General features: G+C 42.8%; 1 protein-coding gene across 1 annotated transcript in view; it reads right to left on the bottom strand.

Annotated features, from left to right (window-relative positions):
* Window positions 1-8,545: 8,545 nt before the first annotated feature.
* Window positions 8,546-19,004, bottom strand: part of xirp2a (xin actin binding repeat containing 2a) — a 67,811-nt gene continuing 57,352 nt past the window's right edge. Inside the window, exons 8-9 of the mRNA XM_063467081.1 lie at window positions 9,624-18,891; window positions 8,546-8,640 (exon numbers count right to left, since the gene is read on the bottom strand). Of these exons, the coding sequence (XP_063323151.1) occupies window positions 8,546-8,640; window positions 9,624-18,891 (9,363 nt within the window). The remainder of the gene's footprint in view (window positions 8,641-9,623; window positions 18,892-19,004) is intronic.

Below are 19,004 nucleotides of genomic sequence, written 5' to 3'. Positions count from 1 at the left end.
TCACCAAAGCCTGAACAGAACTGGATGAGTATCTGTAAAGAAGTCATTCTTAATGAAAAGAAAACAAAAGAAAAGGCCAATGTATGCCAAATTAAACAAATGGATTGAAAATCTGAGCCAACAGGGCTTATGGAGTAATGCAATTTGAGATTTGTGGTAATATAATTTTTTTGCAAATTTTGCAAAAAATATATCTGCAAAATTTTGATTCACCAAACAATAACGTCTAAAAAGTCTCTAATTGGCATTTCTGACCATGACAATGATTCCAAAGACATTCCAGATGCAGTAAAAGCACATCTGAATAGAAGAATGCATAATGACAGTCATGGATCGACCTCCCCAGAGCCCAGGCCTCATTAATGAAGCAGTGTGGTATCATCTTGACAAAGCAGAACGAAAAGGCAGCCTATATCCAAAGAAGGGCTCTGGAATGTCCTTCAAGAAGCCTGGAGAACTATTTCTTTTTTTTTTTTTTGCCTGTCCCATTTGGTTCTTTAGCCGTCAGAATTGTTGTCTGAAGACCAGCAAGGATACCCAATGGATTGGATGGACTGGAGAACTATTCTTGAAGACTGTTTAAGGGAAATGACAGGAAAGCTTGCATAAGAGTTCAGGCTGTGTTTAGGAATAAAGGTGGTTATACCAAATAATGACTTTCAAGCTTGTATGTTTTTGCCGTATAATTTGTATTTCCATGTATGTTTGCACATGTTTCAATAAAACACTGTACCTATTTCCCATTTTCCTAGCAAAATGTAAATAAATAAAGGGTGGCTCAAAACCTTTGCACAGTACTGTATTTAGAAAGTAGATGTTAGATAAAGTATAAAATCTGATCTCCTTTTAGTGGCTTGGGAAACTCTCTTAGCAAAGAGAACGAGAACAAATCTTTGTGTGCAGCAGTGCATTCTAAAGTTTAATAAAATCTACACCCTGTGTTGGACCAATTAAGCAAACATCATCCAAAGTTATTGACCTTTCTGTCCATTTTTCTTGTTTCCCTAGAGAGACGCAATGTAGACACTGTAAGACAGGCAAGATCTTTCTTTAATTCTTTTGGTCATTTTATGATTTTTATTACAGAATTCTGAAAAAGACCGAGGATGGCATGCATGGAAGGTCCTGAGCTGGATTTAACCCTGCTATTCATTAGAAAATCACTGGTGAGCCAAAAAAAATTCTTTGGTACTTTATGTGTTGCTGAAAAGGACCAACTCTCCAATGCCTGAGTTCTACAAAACCTCTGAAAAGCTCTTTTCTTTCTGGCACTAAGATAGAAGCAGTGGATTCTTTGGCTTGTAAACTGGAATGGCCACCAATCTGAACTATTTCAGCATTTTCACTCACATTCTTTTGTTAATTCATAGTTATTTGTTCAAAGGTTAGAAAAGTTGAGAAGAAAAGTAAGTTAAAGGTAAAGATTTGTGTATGAGCTGTAGGGATATGTCCTTAGCATAACTGAAATGTTTTCTATTGTAGGGTCTTTACCTTACAATTTAAACTGCCTTGAGGCAACTGTTCCTGTGATTTGACACTATATAAATAAAGTTGAATTTACGTTTTAAAGGTCTATTGCCCCAATTAAAAACGTAAGAATAATGAAGCTATGGCTTAAAGCACACATCAAATTTAAACAGTATATCGCCTAAAGGTTATTATCTTTTAAAATTAATATTGAAATACTGCCCCATTTTATTTTATTTTTTTGGCTTCAGACTTCTCCAAACAAACACATTTGAATACACAATTCCAGAAAACTCAGATTTCGCCCTCCATCCTGATTTTTTAATGAAGGTTATGCATAAGTTCAATAAGGAAGACCTGTAGTCACACATTTGTCTGCTTCCCACATGTTTGGTCACTAATCTAAGCTTTACATTGCTTCCACTTTCCCACGCTATCAAGCTCATTGTGACATAATTAGTCTAGTCCAATAGTCTTTCTGCTGGCCTTCTTTAGGCCAATCAGCCTGCACTCCGCATACTTTAAATCTCACTGCTCATCTGTCATTCACCCTTTCAAATGCCTTTGTGCAACCCACCTCCGCCCCCATCTCCCTTGTTCCTCGGGCTCCATTCAAACCTCCGTCTTCATCGCCACCACCAGTATCTGCACTCCAGCAGGTTCTGTCCTAATCCCCATCACCGCTGGGATTCCATTCTGCTGTAATGGGCCATCAGAGTCTAACTGCCAGATACCTTAATTGAATTCTATATATCAATATATCGTCTTGAGTTTCTTCTAATTATCTCTCCATATTGAATTGATTTCATCAGTAAAAAATGCACCGGATGTTTAAGTGTAGTATGTTATAAATACTGTAAAATTTCAAGAACACTTCAGAAGGGGTTGTTGATGATTATTATTATGAGTTTTCTCTCTATTACTGTAGGGTCTTTAAAAAAAAAAAGCAATTTGAGGCGACTGTTGTTGTGATTTGGTGCTATATAAATAAAATATGTTTGAAGTGCCAAAATTCTTTGTTCTAAAACTTTCGATTTAGTCCTGATTCTGAGTGTTTAGAGGTGAGCGCCACTTATTGCTTTTTTTTTTTTTTTTCTTTTTTTTCCCCCTGTCCCGTTTGGATCTTTAGCCATCAGAATTGTTGTCTTAAGGCCAAGAGAGATGCCAAGCGGATTTACTTTACCAAGTGGATCATCATGGCCTTGCCATATTGGTCCATTTGATTGACCTTTATTATAATTATGTATTTATTTTATTTTCGGTTGTTACAGTCGGGACAGACATGACTGGGGGATAGGACAGGGAGAAAGAATGAAAGAAAGAGAGGGAGAAAGAAAAATAGAGGGGAGAAGAGATGGTGAGAAAGGGGAGAAGAAAGAAAGAGAAAACAAACAAAACACCTGGATCACCTGTATGGAGAAAAAAAAACAGAAGAGAAAACAAACAAACAAAAAACAGCAACATAATAAATACAGCACCATCACAATAAACTAGCTAGCAGTAGATAACAGTAGATACTAAATATTAAATGTTATTGTGCAGCACGCAAGATAGACAGCGCACAATGTGCTTTGAGGTAGCAGCCAAGAAAGGTGTAGTTTGTGTCTGTGAACACCCATGTGTACACCTGTGTGGATAAGCATGCTTGTATTCCAAAGGTTTCTCCATGTAACGATCTGCTAGGGAGTGTGGGGAGCCATAGCCCCGTCCCCCAGGGCATGAAGCAGGTATGGAGGAGATCCAGGCCCCAGACATCTAGAGGCCCCAGAGTACGAGGACCCAAGGAGGACCACCAAAGGGGGGGAACCGTGCCACCCTCCTGGGAAGAGCTGAGTAGAGCCCCAAACGAGAGGTCACCCAGCAGCCACAGAGCAGAGGCCAGAGGGGGTTGCAGTGGCGTGCCCGCGGGCTCTGCCGGCAGCCAGCTGCGCCAGAGAGGACCGAGCTTCAGGCCCAGAGGCCAGAGGCCTGAGGACACCCCACCCCCCGGAAGGGGCCCAGCCGGGCCACAGGCGCCAGGCCCCGCCAATCGGCCACCAGGAGTGAGCCGGTACATACATGAGTGCCCAGCCCCAGTCGACAAGAACCACCAGCACACCAACGTCTGAGGGCATCAGCCACCGGCAGGGAGTGTGGTGAGGGGAGATAGGCCTCCGTACTTTGGAGGGCCTGAGATGTTCCCAGAGAGGTGGAGTCTAAGACCCAACCTGACATATAGACACAGACGAACAGGCGCACGCAGACTCAAACGTGTATTCCCACCCCCATATACACAACCAAATACTCGGCACTTACCCAACGTGTAGACAGACACAAATAGACACTGCACAGACAATCACACTCCCCAAACATACTCTATATCCCAGGTCCAGGTACCCCCGCCCCCAGAGGGGCAAGCCGCACCTAGACCCAGGAGGTGTAACCCTTCTCTCTGGGGTGGAGGCAAGCGGACCGCCTCCTTATCTGCAGTAGTAGGGAGGCCCCGCATCACAGACCCCAATCTGACGGCCAGCACCTCCTCCCAGCCCCCCAGCCCTGACGGCTAACAGAACCGGGGTGAGTGAAGACCCCAAACCTCCCTCTGCCCGCTCATATGTAGTGTTGCTGTGTGCTGTTCTAAAGTGCATTTAAAACACAGGAGGGCATGGTGCATCCTGCCAGAGAGTAGCACGGCTCCTCCCGAAAACCCTCAGTGTCTATATGCATTAAAATTGAGGGTAGGGCACCAGCGCCAGAGGTGGGTTGGAATACATACTTATTGCTTCTCAGTAATACTGGAATTTTCATGAACAACATACAATCAGCAGTTCCACATTCCGGTTCACATAGTAGAAACTCTGTAATAATGCACCTCTCCTCTAAATAAATCCTGAGGACCACCTGAATGTTAATCCTCAGGACCCTTTGTGCACTCCAGCGATTTCTATCAGAAGAGTTATCCCTTAAATCAATACCATATTAATTGTCCTTCAGCCTACTGTTGAATTGCCTTGCTGTTTTCAGAGAGAAACACATTTGTGAAACCTCAGCTTACACTGGATTATTTTGGTTAATCGACCTACTACGCACCCTCTCACAGCCCCTCCTCGGGTTTCCTCTTGTAAGAATGCTGTTTATTACTGAAGTGTACTGACTGCATAGTTGTAAATAAATTAATATAATATTAATAATATCTAAAATTTATATAAAATATAAAAAATCAAATAAATTGTTAGTAGATCTGGTTAGTAGTTACTCTTTAGAGCACTTATATAAATCTATGTTCTTGATGCAAGGCATCAAGTCAACAAGAAGTAGTTTTTATTCCAGCAGTGTGACGTTCATCAGCAAGTTATGGCATGAATTGGAAAAAGCAGTTAACATTTACATTGTTTGTTTTCATGAATGGTTAGTGTTCTTTATGTTTCTCCCCAAACTGTGGCGCAGCATTTCCCTCACAGTCTAATAGCAGCATTTGAACTGTCTGATTCAGCCATAATTGTGTATGTTTAGCACTTACTAACATGTATTTGTTGCAATAATCAACATGTTGCAATAATCTTCCTCACAGACATGAGTAGTAGAGGCTGTTGTTAACCTGGGGAGGGCAAATTATTATAAATTATTATCACACAAAATTTGAAATTGATATCTTGAAAACTCTAGATGCCAGCCTGCTAACTAACAAACAGACAGACAAACAAACAGAACTGATTACATACTCCTTCCATTCCAGGGGGAAGAATAACACTAAGATGGAGAAAAAAGAGAAAACAACTCGATCAGATAACACCTGAATTCGAGTGACCTGGATGAAAGTCAACATACTTATGTCACTACAAACAGTCAAGCTCCCTTGTTCAGGCTTTTAATGCACTTCTGCATATTTTTTACTAATCTATCCAATAAATGAGCGGATAAAGACATACTGAGACTACTTGTTGACAGAAGATACCACCTATGGGCAACATCTAAGATAAGAGCCCTTTGTTTAGTTGATAAATACAATAAAAACAAGAGTCCCACTTAGTTTTTATTGATACCAATAGCCTATATTACATACTTTTTTCCCATATGATGTAAGTATATGAATGATATTAATGAGAACAATGATTTTTTATGGTAATGATAACTTAAAGAAAGCTCTTGGCCATCTTTCATGACAGATTTCTTGAGACCTTTTTAATCAGTTAATATATAAAAAATTGAGAATCATCCAGTTCAACCCAGCTTCACTTACTTATTGCAGACTAAATCACTGTTGTAACTAAATAAGCTGAATCAGGAATTGGTCCTCTTGCTTCAGAATAATTTACTCTACCTTCCATGAACTTGCTAATGGACCAATAGAAGACAACTGCATTTATGGTATTAAGCTAAGATCAGAGTACCAAGAGTTCAGAACACCCTTATAGATAAATGTGTTTTAATTGCAAAATTGAATACCATTTGGGTGTTTTATTGGTATTATTACTACCTTCTGCCCACAAATCCCATCTGTAAAAATGGCATTCTTGTTGGATTGTCCATTAAAACATTACTTGGAAAAAATATACCCCAATTAAAAAGATGCCAAACAGCCTTTTGGGAAAGGATGCTGAATTATTAAAGCAGCAACAATACTTCCTCAACTTAAAGGATCTGTCAGCATAATGTAGTGGGACCTGCACAAAATTTGTGAAGCCATCACTTTTTTCTAAAGTCCTGTAGTGTTTGCTTTTTTTTTTTTGTAATTAACACTGCAGTATATATTCGCTCGCCAGCTAATTACCTCACATGTTCAAACTGTAACTGAGGAGATGATAAAAGCCACGTAATGGAAAAATCTGTAACTCGTACAGCAGGTCTGCTCGATCAGTGAAAATCAATACGCCTTTTACCAAGGAAATTTCAGCAGGTGAGGCGCACATCACTGACCACCCAGACAAGGATTTAGATATGGTTCACTACTGCTTTTGCTTGTCTTTGCAATAAGTCATTACAGGAGTCACATACTGTTAAGTTTATGAAGCTTTATTTCAAGCAGAAGACAAAATAGAAATGAAAAAAAAAAAACCTCCTTATGCTGATTTAAAGAAAATAAACTGCTTGTAATTACCTAATATACTGCAAAGTTTGAAAATATAGCTTTATTTAGATCAGTCAGCAAATATATAGATCCAACGTAACATAAACAGAGAACAGGTATCCATTCCTCTGCACACCGGGTGCATTCAGTCTCCATCAAACAAGACTAGATATCGATTCACAGAAGATTTCAAAAAACTCAGTACAAAAACGCTAAATTCAATCAGAGCTGTTCATCTCTCCATGGACAGGTGAAAATACATGTTGTCATTATTAGCTGAATGGGCCCAAAATTTAAGCATTGTCACTCTCCTCACTGTCGTAGTATCTGTTCCTCTTGATCTGCTCCTCCACTGTCAGGTCTTCGTCGTCTTCCTCTGCCCACAGAGAAATACCGTCCCTTCCTGCGCTGTAGTCTGTGGCAAAGCTGTCGCTCTTCTCATCTTTTCCCCTCACATCTCTCGGGTCCATCCCAAAATCCAAAAGGTCATCCAGCGCTGAGGCCGGAGGCCTCTCCCCGGCACATTGACTGAAGATGTCAGATTTGAAATCAGATAGCAGGCTGGAGCTGCTGGTACTCAAGCCGGCGAAAATGTCCTCCAGGAAGCTTGATGTGCTAATCTTTGGCTCGGTGGCCTCGTGTTTGACAGCCAGCATTCCCTCGCCTGTTTCTGTGAAGAAATTTGTATCTGAAAAGCAATCTGTGGCTTCAGAACATTTGGCACCCTCTGGCACAAAAGCATCATCTGTCTGTGCCAACTGCAACACTTCACTTGGCATCCATTTTGATTCTTTAAAGGGATCGGCCTGAGATGAATCTGTTGCTCTAGCTGTATCTGTCAAAACCTGCAGATGATTTTTATTCCCCTCAGCCTTGTTAAGCCCTTCGAGCAGGGTTTCATGGTCAAACAATGTCTGGTCATTATTATTATTACTATTATTATTATTATTATTGGAGTTAGCATTCAGTGCCTGTCCTGCTGTTGTCTGCTCATCTATTAATGTGACCTTTACTGCCTCCCCATTGTTCATGCTTTCATTATTTCCCTTATCTATCTCCTCCTGGCCTTCACTCTCAAATGCTGCACTTTCTACCTGCCTGTCATGTCCATTTACTTTCACATTCTCCCTTCTTCCTGCACTTTTCTCTTCATTCTTTTCTGGCACTTTCACGCTTTCTCCATCTCCACCATCATTCCCTTCACTTTGTTCTTTCTCCTCCACTCCTGGGTGCACTTCAGAGTACATTTCAGAATCCCTTTGTGCCGCAGCCTCCGAGCCGCTGTTTGACTCTTTACTTTCTCGAGTGTGACTGACACCCGCTGGCTCCTCAGCGGCTGCTACAGAGGAGGTCAGAAACTCGGACTCTGCTGGAGTCTCTTCGGGCTTTTTTACACTCTCTGTTAAACAGGCACTCTCATGCACCTTGTTATTTTCCTGGAGTCCATTTTGTACTTCAGCTGAAGGAGCAACAGTGTCTTTTAATGAGGACTTCACAGGCTGATTTAGGTGCTCGTTTTCCTGAGCTGAGCCCTCCTTAGGGGGCCATGATGGCTTAACCAACTTCAACTCCTCCTCGATTGCAAAGGATTTTTTAGGGGAATCTGGCTGGGGAGGCCACACTACGGAAATCTTACTTGTGGGCTTTTTGCTCTCATCAGCTGATTTGCTTCCATCATAATCCTGGCTGGCTAAGGTACTGTGAGCAGTGGAATATTTGGAATCCATGACTTTCTTCTCAGGTGACGGTGATTTCATGACAGAGTTCTGTGTGTTCTTATTATTCCAAAGTTCTTTGTGTGGTTTTTGTCCAAATCCTTCATCATAATTTCCTTTGGACTTGAACAGTTGCTTGTAGTGTGGCTTGCAGTACATGCGTCCATGGAGAGAGGCGTAGTTGCCAAGGCTGTTTTTTTTTTAAAGAAAGAAGACAAGTTAAAACAGAGGAAAATAAGAAGACAAAGAATGCGTTTGCTGTGTGAAGTAGCGCCACCTTAGTTTGCCTTTGCAGTGCTCACAGCGAAAGCAGCTTTTATGGAAGTTTTGTTTGTCCGCAATCAGAGATTCCATGGGGTACACTCTCTTCCGACATGCCCTGCACAGTTCGGACTCTGGAATTCGAATTTTCTGCAAAAGAGAAGGAAACATTTTAATTTGGCGTCCTCATAAATTTCTAGGCAAATTCCGGTAACGGATGTAATCTGTAACTAATAATAGAGAACTGATTTCTAGTAGTCTCAACAAAACAAATGATAATAAAATAAAGGATTGGAAAAGCTGCAGAAAGCAAAACTTTTAGCAAAGTTCGTAAAGTTAATAAGTAGATGTTTTTTTATCAATTATAATTATTTTAGTCATCCTTCAGATTTATCTCGGACCTGACTGTGTTTACTTGAACGCAGTCCTTTTGTTTGTTTCTGCTTGATTGTTTTGAGTTTGGTAACTATAAACTGAACAGTTAATAAAAGTTAATGAAACTCTTCCGATCTTCTTAATCATAGAATATTAAGTTCTCAAAATGGGGAGAGAAATTTTATATTTGTGTTAGATGTCATGATTACAATAAATATATCACAATATGAATAATAACAATTATTATTATTATTGATTATTTGGGAATTTTATTCTGTGAAATGAAAAAATGTTGATTCAAAAAACGATGTTGGAAAAAGGAAGCACTGACATGTGGTGAATCCATTTCAGAAAAGAAAAGAATTCACATTAAAGCTGTTGTTTGTTTTTTCCTTGATGAGTTTTCAGGCGGTTCTTTGTTGTATCACAGACAAAAACAGCAACTCACACCCAGGCAGGAGATATATTAGTTCAATATATTAGCATCATTGCCAGTTTCACACAGCAGACATGTGGATAAACAGGAACAAAATGTAACCTGTGAATATTAAAAAGCATAAAACTGCCAGGATACAAACAGTGAGTTTTAACCTTTCTGACAAATGAAAACACATGAAAGAAAATCAAGTGTTAGAAAAACACATTCTGAAAGTTAATGCTTTTTATCTTTCCACACAGTGCAGCTGATTCCTTAAAAATTCCCCACACAAAGCATGTTCACCACCCCATCATGCCTCATGCCGCACAGCTCAGTTTACCCGTCACGACACTCTGCTGCTGGTGCGTTATAATCTGCGAAGTCCTCTGCTCCGTGACACTGAAGCCCAGGTTCTGGAAAACTCCTTGGCTTTCAGCCCATGATTGCTGGAAGTTTCTCAGCAGTTCTTCAGAGGAGGCCTCAGGGGGCACAGCAACAGTAGGAACTCTTCCCCTCACAACGTCTGCGTAGGACGGAGGGTTACCACGGGTCAGAGAACTCCCAGAATGCACCTCGCTCCTCATCTGTCTTGTCATATTTCCAAAGTTATCAATGGTGCAGAATTGCTCAGTGACTGATGTCGCTTCAGAGTGACCCGCCTGCCCGGAGCAGGCTGCTTCAGGTTCTCTTCTTTCTATTTGTTCTCTAAGCTCTCTGGCTGCTTGAGAACTATGCTCTCCAGTCTCGAACACATCCTTGATTGCTTTGACATTGAGTGTGGGGATGTCTTCGGTTCTTGGCGCATGTGGTTCAGTCTCTGTTTCCTCTGTGTCACTCCCCAGCCTCTCTGCTATTACAATAGGATCTTTTCTGGTGTAAACTTTTGGTTTCGGAGATTCAAATCTGTTTACGAGCTTTGACAAGTCAACTCTAGGGAGATCCTCTTTAAGAATATCTATGGCAACGGTTTCAGTGACTTCCTCACTATCAGGTCCCAACCGCTCAGGGATATCTATTGGATCCTTGCGGATGTACATCTTGTTAACCTCCGCCCTCTGGGCCTCCTCAAAGAAAGACTTTTTATCCTTCACTGTCATCATGGAATCCACCATTTCTGCGACATCCGTCAAGCCTTGCTCGTTTCTCTCAATGAGGGTCTCCCTGTCGCTAAATGGGGATGTCCGCTCTTTTTCAGCAGCAAAACATTCGGGAACTGGCACGAGAGGAGGAAGGGTGATAACGTGAGAAAGCTTTGATGTGGCATCCCCCAGTTTCACCAGCTTCTCTGAGCGACTCAGTGTGGGAGAAGGTGTGGCCCTGCTAAAGGTAGATGTAGGCGTATGTGACTTGCCATGATGCGGCGGAGGGGTTCCGATTGATTTGTAGGGTGGAGGAGAAGGTGTCACGCTGAGTGGCGAGTCAACTCTCCTGGACTCAATACTAATAAAAGTAGGCGATGGAGTGCGGATGCTTGCTAATGGAGAGGACACCCTGTGATCGGCTCCTTCACTCAGCTCCTTATGCACTCTGTTCTCCTGAAGGGACTTTTCCTCTTCCACCACTTTCTTTTCAGCACTGGAGGAGCCAGTGCTAATCTTTGATATCTTTGCAGTCACCCCACCGAAAACTTTCTTCTCTGGTCTTGGAGGCACTGGTGGTGGCATGGGCTGTTTTTCTTTGTCTTCTCTTTCCTCCTTTTCCACTGTTGTCAGGTTTTTCTCAAAAAATGCGAGCTTTGCTTCAATTATATTTTTGACATAAACCATCATCTCTTTCAACTTTTTCTTGCTTTGCTGCTTAGCAATTTCACTTAAATTCTTCTTCTCATCTGAGCCCATTATCCAGTCAGGGACTTCACTTAAAATCGTCCTGACAGTGCTGGAGTCTATTTTGCTTGGCGCGCCCTCCAGCTCTTTCATTTGAGTGAGCAGCTTATGAGTTACAGTGCATTTCTCTAAATCGGTGATATCTTCATGGTAAGCCTCGTCTTTGTGGGAAATTTTGCCTGCCCCTTTCACAGACACATCCTTAGGCTCACCTTTTGACTTTCCTGCTTTGATCTGAGTTTTATTTATCTCCGCCGCTTGCAGCTTCATTTGCTGTTTTTGCATCTGAACAGCCTCTTGCCTCTGAAGCCTTTGCTGTACCACACTCTCAGTCACAACCACCTCCTCATGTCTTTGAATCTCCTCTGTCTTCATGCTCTGCTGACTGTGGGAGACAGCTACATGGCCTTGTCCCTGTTGGGTTGCTTCACATGTTATCTTAGCCACCTTGGGTGTTAACACAGTAACTGATGGCGACAGTTTTACTTCTGTCTCATGTTTTTGCACCTGCTTTCCCTTTCTTGTGTGAATGTCTACTTCAACTTCCGTCACAGGTTGGGTCACCTGGCTTTTTTTCTCTTTTCCTTTCACTTCTGTTTTCACCTCAGTTCTCGTGGAAATTAGCTGGTTGCCTTCCAAACTCACTTTGTTTTCACTTTTCTGTGACACATTACTTTTCTCTTGCTGTAAATTCATTTCACTTTTCTTTGCCTCCTTTTGTCCCAAACTGTCACTTTTCTCTTCTTTCTTCTCCACCGGCATCTTAAAGGTTTTTACCTTGAAACTTGGAGTCACCTTTGGAATTTTAGTGGGTTGAGGGGGACTAATTTTCTCCACCTGAGTCAGAGGCACATTAATATTCCTTACATCTTCAGCTTTCAATGTGACCTGGCCTTGAAGATCTAAATTTTCATGGGCCGCTCCCTGTGTGGCAGTAACAGACCTGGTGCTAGATTTCTTAATAATCTGCTGCTGCTCTTGGACTGAAAAAGTGGCCAAGTTCGAGCACAACTGGACTTCATTTTGTAAAACCTCATGGTGAGCGTGAGAAACAGAAGCAGTCTGATTGGCGGATGGAGTTTGTCCTTTTTTATTAACTTCGGCAAAGGCTAGATTTTTTTCCAAGGATTGCTGGCTGGAAACATTTGAAGATCCAGCAGCTGCTTTCTTATTTACCACTGAGATCAAAGGTTTGCTCAAAGGGATCTGGGAAGTGGCTTTCTTAGAAGGCATGTCCTGGACCGCTATTGCTTCTTTGGAAACAGTTTTAGCTTTTTCGGCCTTTTCCATTGTCGCTATGTCTACTTTTTTCTCAGTGTTTTCTGCTGCAGGATGCTGAGCATTTGCATCAAATGACTGAATATTACTTGGGGGAGAAGTGGGGGTATTCACTTTACTCCTCTCCATTTCATCCTTCTCCAGTCTTTGTTGGCGGTACCTTTCCTCTGCAAACATGAGTGGGGTTTTAAATTTGCGAGCATAAGGTCTAGCTTTGGACGCTGAATCAGAGTCTGGAGTGGGAGGCAGTTTAATAGGAGGAACAAATACTTTTTTAGGTGGCTGTGGGCTTTGCTTTTGGACTGATTTTGCAACTGGAATGCTTGATACTTTTGTCTGGGACATTGCTGTTGACTCAGTCTGATTGCTGATTTCAACCTGTTGGGTTATTTCCTGTTTCTCCTCCTTAACTTTAGCTTCTACTTTCTTGACTGTTGACACAGCTTTTTCTTGCTCAGGAGGGAGCTGAGGTGGAGGCAGCGGAGGAGTGGGTTGTTTTTTCTGCCATTTGGGCTTAACTTGTATGGGCTGCTGTGGTTCTGGTTGCTTGGGCACTTTGAATAAAGGTCTGCTAATGGGTTTCCCTGGCCTTGCAGGGGAAGGCTGCGGCATTGCATTAAGCTCCTGCTGTGAGGGAGGTGGAGGGAGAAAATCTTGTGCGCTCGCAGAGGGTGGTGGTGGAGGAGGTGGAGGAAGAGGGAAAAATTCGGGCTCAGACTTTATGCATTCCATAGGAAGTGGAGGCGGTGGAGGTGGGGGAGGGAGGTCGCTGTCTTGCCTCATCATCGAAGGCCGGTACATGGGGGGTGTTGGGCTCTCAGTCACCGGTGAAGGCGGTGGAGGGAGGGAGAGCTCAGACTCTGATGGGGGAGGCGGCGAGGAGGGAGGAGGGGGAAAGTGAATCTCTGGCTTCACTGGCTTTTTATTCGCACCTTTCCCTCTCATGTCAAGGCTATGGTGATCCACCTTCATATTCTTTACGTTCTGTTTTTGTACGAGAGCCTTATTTTCTGTTTGCTTTTGAGACATTGACACCTGCTCCGTTACATTTTGCTTGTGCACAACAGTTTTCTCCGTCACCGTAGTGTGCACCCGTTTGATCGTCTTTGTCTCACACGTTTGCCTGTTTGAAATATTCGCCTGTGATGTGCTTTGCTCCTCTTTCACCACTGACACATCAGCAGCCCTCACATTTGTTTGATCTTTATTAATCATTTGTTTATTCTTTATCATAACAGGCTTGGGTGCCTGTATTTTCTGTTTCTGTTCTTTCGTGCTCTTCAGTTGAGAGGCCCCTGCAGGATTGTCTGTTTTGGCTACAGTAACAGAGCGGTCCTCTTGGGTTATTACCTGTGTTTTCAACGATTTGTTTTCATGCTGCTTCTGTGTGTGCTTCTGTGACTCACCACTCAGAGAGAGGTTTTTCACAGCGGGGGCTGGACTGACTGCAACACTCTCGCTCTTAACTTCATGTGCGCATTCATGCTTCTCTTGTTTTACAGTTAATGTGTTTTGCATGGGCGCTTTTGCCTTCTTGGCAGGATACATGCGTTTGGATTTTGAATACTGCTTTTTTTGCATTAGGCACTTTATTGTCCCTTGAACGTCACCTTTCACAACATCTTCTTTTTCCACCTGTGTCATCTCCTGTCCTTCATAAAGCGATTTAATGGATGTTTTCACATCCCCTTCATGGCTCCCTCTGTGTTGCATTCTTGGGGACGTTGTTGGCTGCAACAAGAGCTGGATGGTGGCTTTAACATCACCTTGCTCGCTCACTTGGTGCTGATAAACCTTTTTCTCGCTTGATGCCTCATGTAAACTTTGCATGGCTGTGTGGATATTTCCTTTAACAATCTCCTCTTTTTCCACCTCTTTCACAGCTTGCTTTGCCTCCTCAAGGGACTTCAAGGTGCCCTTAATATCACCTGGCACTAAATCTTCAACAGCTGCTTCGGTTTTGCTGGATGCAGATTTCTCCAGTGACTCGAGAGCACTCCTGATGTCTCCCTTGATGATTTCAGGCTTTTCCATTTCTTTGGCTTGATTCTGGGCCTCCTCCAGAGACTTCAAAGTAGTGGGTATGTCTCCTTTTACCACCTCCTCTTTCTCTATTACCACTTTCTGATTGATGGCTTGGGTCAATGAATCCAAAGCTGCACTGAGGTTGCCTTTAACAATTTCCTTTTTCTCTAGATTTCTGTATGTGACAGTAGGCTCTGTCATAAAAACCTTAACAATGCTGTGCACATCACCAGGAACTATATCATCCTCTGTTACTGTGCGACCAATCTCTTGGTGATTCTTCCGCAGCAATATTTTGGTCTCCTCGATGTCGCCGCCTATGATGCGCTCTTTTTGGACTTTTTCTTGGAGTTCATCCGATTCACACTGAAGCTGCTTCAGGTAATCCAAAGCTCCGGACTCAATGCATGTGGAGTAAAAGCTGACATTACCCCGCTCCGTGTCTAAAACCTTTATCTTTTTAGAGTCTTCTCCATCTGAGTTGGAGAGAAGGCGATAAAGAGTTTTGCTGACATTTCCTTGAATGATATCCTCTTTTTCCATGCCAGCCCTCTCCTCCTTATTTAAAAGAGAGTAGATAGTCATCCTAACGTCTCCTTTCTCATCCTCTTGAATCAGAATGCCACGCTTGGAGGAGCCTTCCCTCTTGAGGAGATTGCTCATGGCCTCTTGAATGTCACCATGGATAATTTCCTCTTTCTCAACATTGATTCCCCTTTCCTGGTTGAATAGCTGCTTCACAGTGGTGCTGATGTCCCCACGCTCCTCCTGGTCGATAGTTATGACCCTTTCAGTGGTCTCCCTGCGGTTCAGGAGGTTCATCATTATGTTGCTCAGATCCCCTCTAATAATCTCTTCTTTTTGGATTTGAGGAGTCTCCTGGTTCATGAGTTTATACTTTGCCATGCGGACATCCCCAATCTCATCCGCTTCAATAAGAATACCCTGTGAGTCCACCATTTTCTGGGAATAAAGCTCCTCAAGTGTTTCTTTGACACTTTTACCAATTATCTCTGTCTTTTCCACATTGCTCTCATTGAATTCATAAAATGGAGTGCTTTCAAACAGCCATGTTGTCGTCTTCACATCAGCCTGTGGGATTTCCTCCTTTATCACAACAAGATCTGTGCCATCACTCTCTTTGATTCTATCAAGCGGCTGCTTTTCAAAGAGCCACACAGACTGCTTGACATCCCCTTTCATTACTTCCTCTTTTGTCACTCTTTCCATGCCATCATACTCTGCGCCATCGCCGCGTATCTCATCAATCGTGCGGGTTTCAAACATCCATGTGGCAGCTCTAACGTCGCCTTTTTGGATTTCACTCATGCTAACAGTTCTGATGTACTTTTGAGACATCTCATCAGTCTCAAAACGCTGCTTATTTTTCTTCACATCGCCGCCTTGGATATCTTCAACTGTCTTTGACCTCACTTTTATCTCCTCTGTAATTTTGTCCAGAGGTTGAGTTTCAAACCTCCACCTGGCAGAGCTAACATCCTTTTTGCTGATACCTTCCTCAGTCACAGCTTTAATAACATACACCTCCTCAGAATCTCTAATTGAATCCAAAGGCTTTGTCTCAAACAGCCATCGGGCCCCCACCACATCTCCTCTCATGATTTCTTCTTTAGTAACTGTAGTTACTTCATGATAGTGGCCTTCTTTGTCACAGATGGCATAGAGAGGCTGGGTTTCAAACATCATGGTGTAATTTTTCACATCCCCTTTCTCAATTTCATCTCTAAAGATACTGGAGAGTTTTGAAATATCAGTCTCGGTGGACTCCTCTTTAATTTGATCCAGAGAGAATGTCTCAAAAATAAAGCGGCCTTTATCAACATCACCTCCCTGAACATCAGTTACCGTGCGAATTTCCCTTGCCTCAGTGCTGTCATCACGGATCGCATCAATCGGCTGGTTCTCGAACTTCCAAGTGCAGTTGACCACATTTCCCCTCTGGAGGTCCTGAGCTTGTTGCGCCTTCAGCTTCTGCATTGTCTCCTCAGAGGTGGAGCTCATAATGTCAGAGGAGCGATTCTCAAAAATGTACTTCATCCTGGAAACATCACCGGACTGGATGTCGATTTCTGTGACTCTCCTGAAAGAGCTGCTGTCCTCCCCAGTGATGTTTTCCAGATTCTCTGTTTCAAAGAGGAAGCGAGCCAGACGCACGTCTTTTCCCTGAACGTCCTCCTGCTTTACAGTGCAGGTCTTCAGGATGGTCTCTGACTCTGAATGATCTCGTATGTTGTCTAGTGTCTGTGTCTCAAAGAGCCAAGTACATGTTTTCACGTCACCTTTTTGCACTTCTTCTACATCGGACTCACTCTTATCCACCTTTTCATACAAAACATCCATTGGCTGAGTTTCAAATAGCCACCTACAAGTCTTTACATCTCCTTTCTCAATCTGAATACTTTTGTTAGTTTTATTATCTTCATTCTCAAAATTACCGAAAAATTGAATGGTGTCAAGTGGTTGGGTTTCAAACAGCCACTTGGCTGTTTTGACATCCCCTGACTCAATTTCCTGTTTAGATATGCCCTTTATGATCTGAAACTTACTAATGCTTTCATCAAATTCATCAATAGGACGCGTCTCGAACATCCATCTGCAACTGCGAACGTCTCCTTTCACAATCTCCTCACGCCTCACAGTCCTTACCTCATGGTAATGGCCAGAGCTGTCTTGCATAGCATACAATGGGGTCGATTCAAAGAGAACTCTGTTGGACTTGACATAGCCACTTGTGACACCTTCGACCTGAATTTTCTGCATTCCCTCACATTTACTTAAATCCATGCTTTCAAACCTTTCTTTGTAGTTTGTCACATCCCCTTTGTCAAGCGCTTCAATATTCACAGTTCTTGTAATCTCCTTTTTCTCCTCCCTTATATTCTCCAAGGGCTGACTTTCAAACACCCACCTTTGATGCCTCACATCACCCTTTTCTTCTTCTGTTGCCATTGTTTTCTGAAGTTTTCCTACTTCAACCAGCTCTTTCAGATTTTCCATTGGTACTGTTTCAAACAGATGTTTGGCTGATTGAACATCACCTCCTACAATCTCCTCAGAGGGTAAAGGTCGAGCATTGGCATTATCTTTCAGAGTGTCCATAGGCTGAGTCTCGAAAACAAGACAGTGCTTCCTTACATCAGCTCCAATTATTTCATCTTTTTCCTTCTTTGAGCTCTCCCATTCTTCATCCTTGATCGTGTCGAGAGTCTTTGTCTCGAAAAGCCATCTACCTTTGTTCACACCACCTTGAATGTTATCCTCCATGGAAATCCCACATATCAGCTTTACTTTGGCAGGGTCTCTGTTGATCATATCCAGAGGCTGGGTTTCAAACATCCAACGTGATGTCTTCACATCTCCTTTTTCTATCTCCTCTCTGCGAATGGTGGTGATTTCCAGCATCTCTCCTGAATCGCCTCTGATGACACACATGGGCAGTGTGTCAAACATGCGGGTCGTTGTCTTCACATTGCCCTTAATTTCTTCCAGCTCAGACTTCATGTTGAGGAAGTGACTCTCCTCGATGGTTTCTGTTTTACCCAAGCAAGCCAGATGCTGGGTCTCAAACAGATACCTGGCGGTTTTCACATCTCCACCAGTAATGTCTTTAGTCACACAAGCATCCGTCTCCTGTCCATCTTCTTGGTAGATCTTATTCAGATAATCAAGCGGTTGCGTTTCAAAGAGCCACGTCGCAGTACGGACATCTCCTCTTGCCAGATCGGTCTGTTTTTGCGATTGCTGAGTTGTATCGGATGTTTCTGCGCCCAGAGTGTCTATAGGCTGCGTCTCGAACATCCAAGCTGTGTATCTGACATCTTTGCCAGCAATGATTTCCTGCTGGGAAATAGTCTTCTCATCATTCTCATCAGGGGTATCGTCTTTAATCGTATCTAAGGGCTTGTTTTCAAACATCCAGCGCATGGACTGCACTTCACCTTTAAGGATCTCATCCCACTCCAGGTATTCTCTGTCAGGGCTCGAACACTTACTGGAGCTGTTGCCATCATTTTCAAACATATAGCACACCTGCTGGACGTCACCCACCCCTTCCTTGCTCTCCAACTCTGTCATTTCTGCTTCACTGAGCTGACTTAAAATGTCAGCTTCAAGGTTTTTGCGCACCTCTGGGTGTATGTGTTTGTAGAGGCGCTTTATTTCAGCCATGCTCTTGTGTTTTAAGTACTGTTCCCTGTTAATAGTATACTTATGTTGAGATGTCGACTCCTGAGGCTGAGGAGAGACAATGTGGTCTGGGACTTTTTGTGACACCTGCAGCAGGTTTGCGGGTGGAGGAGGGAAATGGTCTGTCACCTCAGAAGCCACTGTTGAAGCAGATGCTACTGATGAAGCAGTAGCTGTCTTTACAGTGGAAGAAGCTTCATATCTTGTCATAGCAGATTTTTTAGAGGACTGGTTCACTGGTGCCCACTGAAACTTGTCAAAATCCACATCAACCTATGATTCACAAGATGTTTTCATCACAAAGAGAGGAACAGTGAGGTTAGAATCGTATTTGGAAAAAAAATGTTGATTTTGTGGCATGAAAAGTAGTGGAGAGGAAAGCTTTG

This window comes from Pelmatolapia mariae, linkage group LG23 (genome assembly GCF_036321145.2).
Source record: "Pelmatolapia mariae isolate MD_Pm_ZW linkage group LG23, Pm_UMD_F_2, whole genome shotgun sequence".
NCBI classification, from domain to species: Eukaryota; Metazoa; Chordata; class Actinopteri; order Cichliformes; family Cichlidae; genus Pelmatolapia; species Pelmatolapia mariae.
This window is presented reverse-complemented; position numbering and strand designations above follow the sequence as displayed.